The sequence below is a fragment of the Branchiostoma floridae genome, chromosome 1 (assembly GCF_000003815.2).
Source record: "Branchiostoma floridae strain S238N-H82 chromosome 1, Bfl_VNyyK, whole genome shotgun sequence".
Lineage (NCBI taxonomy): Eukaryota > Metazoa > Chordata > Leptocardii > Amphioxiformes > Branchiostomatidae > Branchiostoma > Branchiostoma floridae.
In genome coordinates this window covers 31,384,115-31,392,645 of record NC_049979.1, presented here as the reverse complement: position 1 = coordinate 31,392,645, position 8,531 = coordinate 31,384,115, and the positions used below count along the sequence as shown (strand labels likewise).

Below are 8,531 nucleotides of genomic sequence, written 5' to 3'. Positions count from 1 at the left end.
AGAACCCTCCTATCAGGAAGCCAAACTGGTGGATGACCAGGTAAGAACAATTCTACAGTCAAACGTGGAAGATGAAATTCTGACGTAGGACTTGTTTGAGATGGCTGTTATCAATTGTATTACATATTTTTCAGATATGCTGAAATATATTATATTATATTTTCTTCTATTCCTGTACAGGTTGACATGTGCAAAAAAGTGCTGAATATCTACCGCTGGACGGTGATGAATGTACAGATGGACAAGAAAACATGGTTAGTGTGATTATTGTCATATCAACAATGTCATGTAATCTTGTGTTGAAGACTGTTCAATGTACACTTATCATATTCCTTCATACCCTGTAGAAGGAAACATTTTTCACACTCCTTTCTATGATATGTTTCTTCTGGACATTCTGTATTAACCAAGAAAGATAGTGTATATCAGAAACTTCAGTATGGAGAGAAATAACCACTAATAGTATGTATTTTGTTAAAAGAATTCCTTGTCCACCATGTGTTGTTATTACTGATGTGTATACATGTATGTTATAGGGAACAACTGCTGCTTGTGTTGCTGCGGATAACAGAGGCCACTCTGAAGGACCAGCCTGTGGGGAGGGGCAAGAACACACTGGGGGGCAGACTGTCGGCTGCTCTCTTCCAGGTGTGTGTCTCATTTAAGACAGGGATTCAAACTAACTACAGCATAGAGGATGCCAATGTGTGCATTGTATTTGTCTCCTTACCTTCCCATCAATTTGAAATAATTGTAGCAAGGTCTATAATGATACCATAATGATAGCTGCAGGAACCTGCTACATTTTCAGATTTTGATTTTATGCTATATATTGCAATTTGTTCTTGAGTGAGTAGTTACAATTAAAATGCTAATTGATGTACATTGCTCTCCTATAGAACATGGCTTCTTGATATCTATTGCACCCTTTATTGTTGTGGAAATGTCTTGACTCCAAAGTACATTTTCTATTTTTCTAAACTACAAGCGACTTGACTGACATGATACACAAGTACACATGTATCTGTGCCATTCAACATTCCTTTTGTGTTTCCCTTCCAGACGTTGATAGTGACATGGATCAAGGCGTGTCTGAACGTGCACATCTCCAATGAGCTGTGGGACCAGCTGCTGAGGGTGCTGTCTTCCCTCACACAGTGGGAGGAGCTCATCACAGAGTGGGCTGTGAGTATGCCAGTGTGGCGGCAACAGTCTGGCAGTTGTCGTGAAACTTTCCAATAATTATAAAAAATGTTTGAAACAGTTATTTCATAACTCAGCACTTTGCAGTTCATTGTATTTTTCTACAATTAATGTAAACTAGACTAGTTTAATAGACATTTAACATGTTTTGCTTCATTAAATTGTGTGCTTCAATCCTAATGATTGATAAATATTTTAAATTCCTTGGCATAATTGATGATAGATGTGTCTGGAATTTATGTCATAAATCATAAGCTTTACAAACATGGATGCATGTTTCATTATGTGCGTGTGGGTAGTAAATGTCAATCACAGGAAAAGTATATGTAGTGACATATAAAAGGTAAATTGTGCCTGTGTTACAGAAAACTATAGAGACCCTGACCAGAGTGCTGGCACGTCAAGTCTATGGGCTGGACCTGAACGACCTCCCACTGGACAAACTGAGTGAGCAGAAGGCCAAGAGGAGGAAGGGCAAGGGCATCCCTGTGTCCAAGAAAACAAGGACAGCAGAGAGGTCATTCTCTCGGGGGTGGAGCAGATACGAGGGGAACAAGGAAAAGGCAGAGCAGGTCAGTATTGACTTTGTAAGCACGCACCAACATCAGTACAAGCAGAAATGTGGTTGTTGCAGCCGGGAGCTGATCTTGACAGTCACACAATGTACTGTAATTTCTTTGTTTTGCTGGGATTAAAAACTCATGTTCGCAGGGGAAAGATGGTTTTCACTGTGTTGTAGGTCTGCATTTTAAACTATTCTGTGGTACAGTAGTAAGACAAAACACAGTGTCATGATGTTGTGGTATGAAAAAAGTCACAAATCATTACTGCAAACATTTTAGGAGTTACAGTACTTCAGCTTGAGTTTGATGTGACTTCTTAACAGCCATCCCAGTTCTATGCTATGGATTGTACTGTCATGTTTAGATGAGACACAGAAGTGCCACCACTGTTGGAGCCGGTGCAAGTAGGGAGTCCAACATCCAGCAGGCTGCTGCCAGGGCCAGGATTGGTGGTGAGCAGTCTACCTTTCCTCTGTACATCATTCACTGTAATCACACATTGGGATTGTTTATTTCACAGGTTACACTTAAAAAAAGTGCCATTTTTGGGTTGCAACATATTGTCATTTCTTCCTAGCGTTTCAGTAGATTATGTAGTAGATTAAAGATTCAAATGTGTGTGTAGTAAATTTGATTATCTCTGATTTGTTACGGCTGAACATGAATGTTCAGACAAGGTGATAACAAGGTGATTGCAGTGAGTAGGATTGTGCAAAATTATAAATGATTTTGAAATGGAAAGCAAAAAAGATGTGCAAAAGCACTGTATGGTTAGTTTGGTCCCTTTTATGTTTTGTGTACATTGTAATGATAGCATATCATTCCAGTTAGCAAAGCAAGTGTGGATGATCATTACTATGTTTTTTTTCATGAACAGACTTGTGCTACATGTAACAACTCATTGAACCGTGTTATTTTTATATAGAAAGCTTTCTGTCATGGAGACCTGGTGCATGTAAGGAATCATTAATTGAACTAATAAGTGTTTCTTCCTGGTATATGCACTGGTCGCTGATGTCGTGTCTGCACTCTGCACACAATTGTATCATATTCATGGTGTTCATGGTAGCTGTGAAATCCGGCAAAGGGTGATACAACCTTTGCACACCTTTTGTGTAAAATGCTAGGGAAAAAACTCTTTTACCTTTGCATGTTAATCTCTTAAGTATAACTTTGATTGATCATTTGGAGAAGAAAGCAGTTCTTCATACTGAATTGAGGGGGAAAACAGCTTGTCTAGCACTGTAGCTCCTGGCCCGACAGCACAGCTACCATGTCCTTTAGAGTGCACAGTTTGTGTTGTATGTAACATGGCTGGTTGTCCTGCATGTTGTGGAGGTCTCACAGACTAAGTGGGAGTTGTGGGTGTTTTCCAGGGGAGGAGAATGGCCAGCTACAAGAGCCCCAGCCCACAGACGCACCGCTATCCTCCTCTTACCCCACTTCGGAAATGGCAGAAAGTACTGGTGCATTTCATTAATACTGTCAATAAACGGTCTAGGGCTCAAAATTTTGGTGTGTGGACAAAAAGTGATTGTGGAAACTGATTTGAGTAGTTCTGTAGTGTGGAAATCAAAATCGTGTAACTTTGCAGAGTATGAAGTGTGCAGTGCTACCATACATTAGAATAGACATGTGTGAGATTTCCTTGATTATGTAAAGTTTTATATAGTGCTTGTATATTTAACTGAAACCTGTACTGGACCCATTACACAGAAGTGGGTACAGGTTTCCATAGTAAATTTTGAGCCCTAATGTTTATTTTATTTTAGTTTTTTTTACACCACCCTCCCCTGTCCTGGTGCCCTGCTTGCTGGTGGCTTGTAGGCTTCTCCTAACTTCATTTCTCCCTTTCTGCATACCAGGTTACCAACTCATCTGGGACTGAGCTTTACTACAGTTACATGAAGACTTATGCTTTCTAGTTCCTGCCTTACTGTTTGTTTTAGTTGCATGTGTGCTGCTTCTAAATGTTTGTGCATCAACTCACCACTAACTACATTCTCACACATCACAACAACAACCTTGCATGCATATGGACAGATCTTACTCATAATCCAGAATCATAATGCAAACATTTGGCAGTGTTGTTTTTTTTCATTATTTAAGTCTTAACTACTCCATTTTTGGCCAACAAGCTCCCATATCAACACTTTGTATTTGAATTACACCATTCCACATGAAGTTTGAATGAATGTTGTCTGATTGATAATTGTGATGTCTGACACGATGTAGCTCTTGTTGGGAGGCAGCGCCCCAAACTGGAGAGAACCAGGTCTCAGAGTGGGGAACCTGCCATGATGCAGGAAGACTCTCAGTACCCGCTAGTGCGCAGCAGCAGTGCTAGTGACATCATGGAGGAGTTTGCTCGGGACCGGCTGAGAGTCGACAGCATTGAGCTGGAGGGGGACGACATGGGCAGCCATGACAGCCTGGATGAGTTCATCAAGCAGAGGTTACAAGGTGAAAGTTCATCCCTTCAGAGTATGCTCAATAGCTTAAGGTCAAAGCTTAAGAGAAGATCAAGTGTAGCATCTGACACAGTGGTTACAGGGCTTACAGAGAGCCAGGAAATCCCCCCGGCACCTGCCAGGAGAAGTCTTCTGTCCACCTGGTTAAGCCCCAGCACACCTGCTTTACATGTGCCTGGCACACAGGCCACCTGTCCAGAGAGGGTGGAGTCTGGAGAGCTTTCAAAGCTTAGAGCCATGTTGAGTGCCCTTGTTGTAGGACATAGTCCACTCAGCACTTCACATACCTTGACATCTAGAAACCAGAATGTTTTTACAAGTGTTTCTTCAGATCAGGTGCAGCATGTGTCAGCAGCAAATTCTGGGAGTGGAAGTCATCATGAGGATTTCAGGCACACATGTACCCCACAGTCAGGTGCAGTCAGGATGAACAGTCAGACCTGTCAAGATGAAGTGCCCCTTATTCAGTTAGACATTGAAGATGATGTAGAAACAACACAAGCAAAGTATGAATCTGATGAGCATAGTTGTGATGACTGCAAGGATGATAATGACAGTCAAGATGAGGACAATGATAGCAAGCGTAGCTTTGTCCAATTCATGTACCACAGTTTGGAAGACAACTTTGAGACAGAGGCTTTGTCATCAAGTGTGGAATATGAGCTTCCACCTGTTAGTAACTGCCAGACAGCAAAGACAAGGAACAATGAAAAGATCATGTCAGATATGTTGTACGAGAAACATCTTTATCAGCAAAAAATGCTTGAATACAGTGATTTTCCTCTGGATGTTGACATTGCTGCCGGTGGGGAAGACCAGAAAGAAGTAAGCCAAAGGCAAACAATGGAAGGTACTTTGGTAATCAGAGAAAGGAATGAGGATGTAGATGTAGAGGCCAGACTGTTAGACTATGAGGAGCCACATACAGACATATCAAGTGAGAAGACAGAACAAAGTCATCTGAAGACAGCCCTAACAGAGGAAACTGTGCCTCTATTATGGGAAGGTGCCAGCCCTGCTGTATCAGATACATATAGCTCTCACCAGAAGGCAATGTATGCAGGCAGGGTGTGGAGTATCCTAGGTAATGGTATGTAAACAAGGATTAGACAGTGTTGTTCCAGTTGGAGGAAACACATGCATTTCCTGTTTAAAGTTGGAGAATTTATATGTTCAGAGTTTAACTTGTTCTTGTTGCTAATTGTTCTGTTGTCTTAACTAGCTAACTCTTATTTTACCTTGTTCATTACAGCAATGTATACTGTCTTCTTAACATGACTTTCATGGTTCAACTAGCCTTCATAAAGACAGACTTATTGAACTTTTCAGTATTACATTAACTTGTTGGAATAAACAATTTTGCTATGTCAGTGTGATCCTTTATCTGAATGGTGTTTCCTTTTGTTTTGTTTTGGGTCCACAGGACAGAGCTTCAGTAGTGAGACCAGTGCAGTGTCCAGTGACACCACCTGCAGTGTGGGAGATGTGGTCATAGGTAGGTCTTCCACTCCGATCAAACTGTCTTTTGCAGCTTACCTGCTCATAATTTCATATCATATGTCATGCCATGGTATCATTTGTTTCTTTACATGTCATTTTTTGTGCTAATTATCAAAGTCTATGCATATGTGCTAGGCTATGTTTACTGTCTTTTGTTGATGTTTTGTATTCCACCTTTTATTTCCTGTTTTGTCTCTCTGATGTAGTTTCCAGTCCATCTACCTACAGGGTTCCTTTTGAAGCCTCTTATCTATGGGATAGTGGTTAGTCAGTCTTCTGTGATACACTGCCTGGAAATAAACTTTGAAATGCAGATTAAAACTATCATTCTTAGCAATTGGCAGAGCTTTGATTACTTGAAAGTTATCTAAGGATATGGCTGTCTCTGTACAATTTGTGCTTTCAATTTTGTATACCAATCGCTAGAAAGGGGAGGTATTTTTTTTACATGTTGGGCACATGTCTTGACTCCCCTTACTTGAATATGTATGCTGCCCTTGACAGAAAGCATTGGAGCTATATTCTCATCTTACACTGTGTAAGACTCTTATCTACTACAGTAACTACAGTCATTAGTTTAAAAGAAAAGTCCAGTCAGTGACGACACCTCTCTCTGTAACCAAACCATGTCTTCTCTATCCTGTGCTGCCTGTCTGTTACCACTGTGTTGCAGTCACACTTCTATACAGCCCTCTCTCTCGTATTACATCCATGTGTCGATCCTGCCCAGTTATTTCTGGAGCATCAGAGGACGTGGAAGAGATTGTAGTTGGTAGCAATGGTAACGGTAGGTTCTACCAGGGCCCGTCTAAAACAACTAACCCACATACAAAATCAGGACATATTCCGTGGGAGGTATTCCTTATATTCATTGTACATATGGTAGTGTCACAGTGTTTGTCTAAATACTAACATGCCACTAACTGAATCTTTGCTTTACAACACATAGCAGGCTTTTATCCATTGAATTACTCGTTTTACATGTTGCAGTTTGTTGTTATTTGATATTGCATAATCTAGAAAGACAGACCAATGTATCATCCAGTTTTGTACTGTATATATATGTATATGCTTATTATTCTTGGTGTGTCTTCTAGTGAGCTCAAAGTTTTCATTCAAAGTAAAGTGCTCATCCATGACTAAGTGAAACATGCTGTCTTGGTTTTGCAGAGTTGTCTACCAGTGTAGTGAACTTATCATCTTACTTCTAAAAGTGGTTACATTCTTCTTACTTAAATACCCCAGGGTCCCTTGGCAGTGAGGACAAGGAGGTAGCGAGCTACTGTACTCTGGGAGACACCGCCAGCGAGGACAGTGTCACCCTGGGGCACAGTGGGGACAGCAGCACAGGACACAGGACAACCCCAGAGTCAGCTACTATGTCCAGAGGTATGATTCTGTTCAACCACTTTTGTTTTATTCCTGATATTGTTCTGCCTGATTGAGTATCTGTTTTATTGTTTATACTGGTAGTAGAATATAACAGTCACTCGTATTTTAGAATACAGTAGTCCAGATTCTGAAGTTGTTCTCTCTCTCTCTCTCTCTCTCTCTCTCTCTCACTCTCTGATGTTAATGAATTGATTTCTCTCTAAACAGGCTCAGCAACGCCTTCACCCTCATCTCCCACCTCACCGTCGTCGAGAACCCCCTCCCCCACCATCCTCCTGTCTCCCTCCCCCACCCCCTCCCCCACCGCCATGCTGGAGTCATCCCCAGAACAGATCCCCAGTCAGAAGGACTCCCCTGCTGCAGAGAGTATGAAGCTTGATGGAGAAGTTCTAGTGGAGCTAGGTAGGTACTTTTGATAAGAATGTGATAGGCTTGAACCAAAGGATGATTAAATCAGTCCTACCAGTACACGTTCCACTTACACCTGATGTCTGTAATACTTGTGGTTTTGTCAACCTTGATTAACAGCAAAAGAATGGTGTGTCAAAAAACAGCTAATGCCTTAAATATTAACACTCAACTGTGTATCGGAAGAAAGTAGTGTTGTACCAGGCTGGGCTCCCCCATGTATATGTATGTTACAGACAGCAGTAAACTTGAAATTAGAGCACAGTAGAGTTTTACAAAGATGGCCTTGCCCCATGTATGTGTATGTTACAGTAATAAGGTGAAATTGGAGAACATTACTGTTGTACATTTGTACTTAGGTGGCCTCCCCTACGTACGTTGCAGAAAGCAATGAAGTTTTAATTGGAGGAATATACAATGAAAGTGTTGTACTAAGATGGCATTGCCCCATGTATGTTACAGACAGCAGTGAAGTGCAATCTGAGGACAGTAGTGTAGTGACGGGCGGGTCCCTGCAGGGCTGGTTCCCTGATGCTGCAGTCATCGTCTGGAGAAGGATGCTGGGAATCCTGGGAGATGTGAACGAGATCCAGGATCCAGAGATCCACTCACAGGTCTTCGACTACCTGTGTGAGCTCTGGCTGGTTCTCATTAAGGTTAGCACTTTATTCTGCACAGTCATGATTCGGACAACAGTTTCCTGAAACAGTGGTTCCCTTTACCAAGCCAGTACGTACAAACCAGGAAAGCTCCATTTTGCATGGACTGTCTTAAAAAGTATGTTACTTACATGTTTCCAATCTTGTTTCCAGTTAAGAGACAATTTGGGCATTACCACCGACAACCTGATGACACCCCCACCTCCGGAACTGCTGCCTCCACTGAATGAGTTTGCACCATGGCTTTTGCAAGGTAAACACTGGAATTTTGGCTTGTTCACATTAATGAATGGGTATCCAGCTCGATCTATCCGCCTCTCTCCCCTTTTTTCGTT

The 8,531-nt window shown here is 41.6% G+C and overlaps 1 protein-coding gene across 1 annotated transcript in view; it reads left to right on the top strand.

The window, feature by feature from the left end:
- LOC118422998 (ral GTPase-activating protein subunit alpha-1-like) overlaps nucleotides 1-8,531 on the top strand; it is an 18,137-nt gene that overhangs the window by 9,043 nt on the left and 563 nt on the right. Inside the window, exons 15-26 of the mRNA XM_035830925.1 lie at nucleotides 181-254; nucleotides 537-648; nucleotides 1,063-1,185; nucleotides 1,569-1,775; nucleotides 2,131-2,218; nucleotides 3,143-3,226; nucleotides 4,002-4,229; nucleotides 5,661-5,732; nucleotides 6,983-7,126; nucleotides 7,337-7,531; nucleotides 8,000-8,193; nucleotides 8,350-8,449. Of these exons, the coding sequence (XP_035686818.1) occupies nucleotides 181-254; nucleotides 537-648; nucleotides 1,063-1,185; nucleotides 1,569-1,775; nucleotides 2,131-2,218; nucleotides 3,143-3,226; nucleotides 4,002-4,229; nucleotides 5,661-5,732; nucleotides 6,983-7,126; nucleotides 7,337-7,531; nucleotides 8,000-8,193; nucleotides 8,350-8,449 (1,621 nt within the window). The remainder of the gene's footprint in view (nucleotides 1-180; nucleotides 255-536; nucleotides 649-1,062; nucleotides 1,186-1,568; nucleotides 1,776-2,130; nucleotides 2,219-3,142; nucleotides 3,227-4,001; nucleotides 4,230-5,660; nucleotides 5,733-6,982; nucleotides 7,127-7,336; nucleotides 7,532-7,999; nucleotides 8,194-8,349; nucleotides 8,450-8,531) is intronic.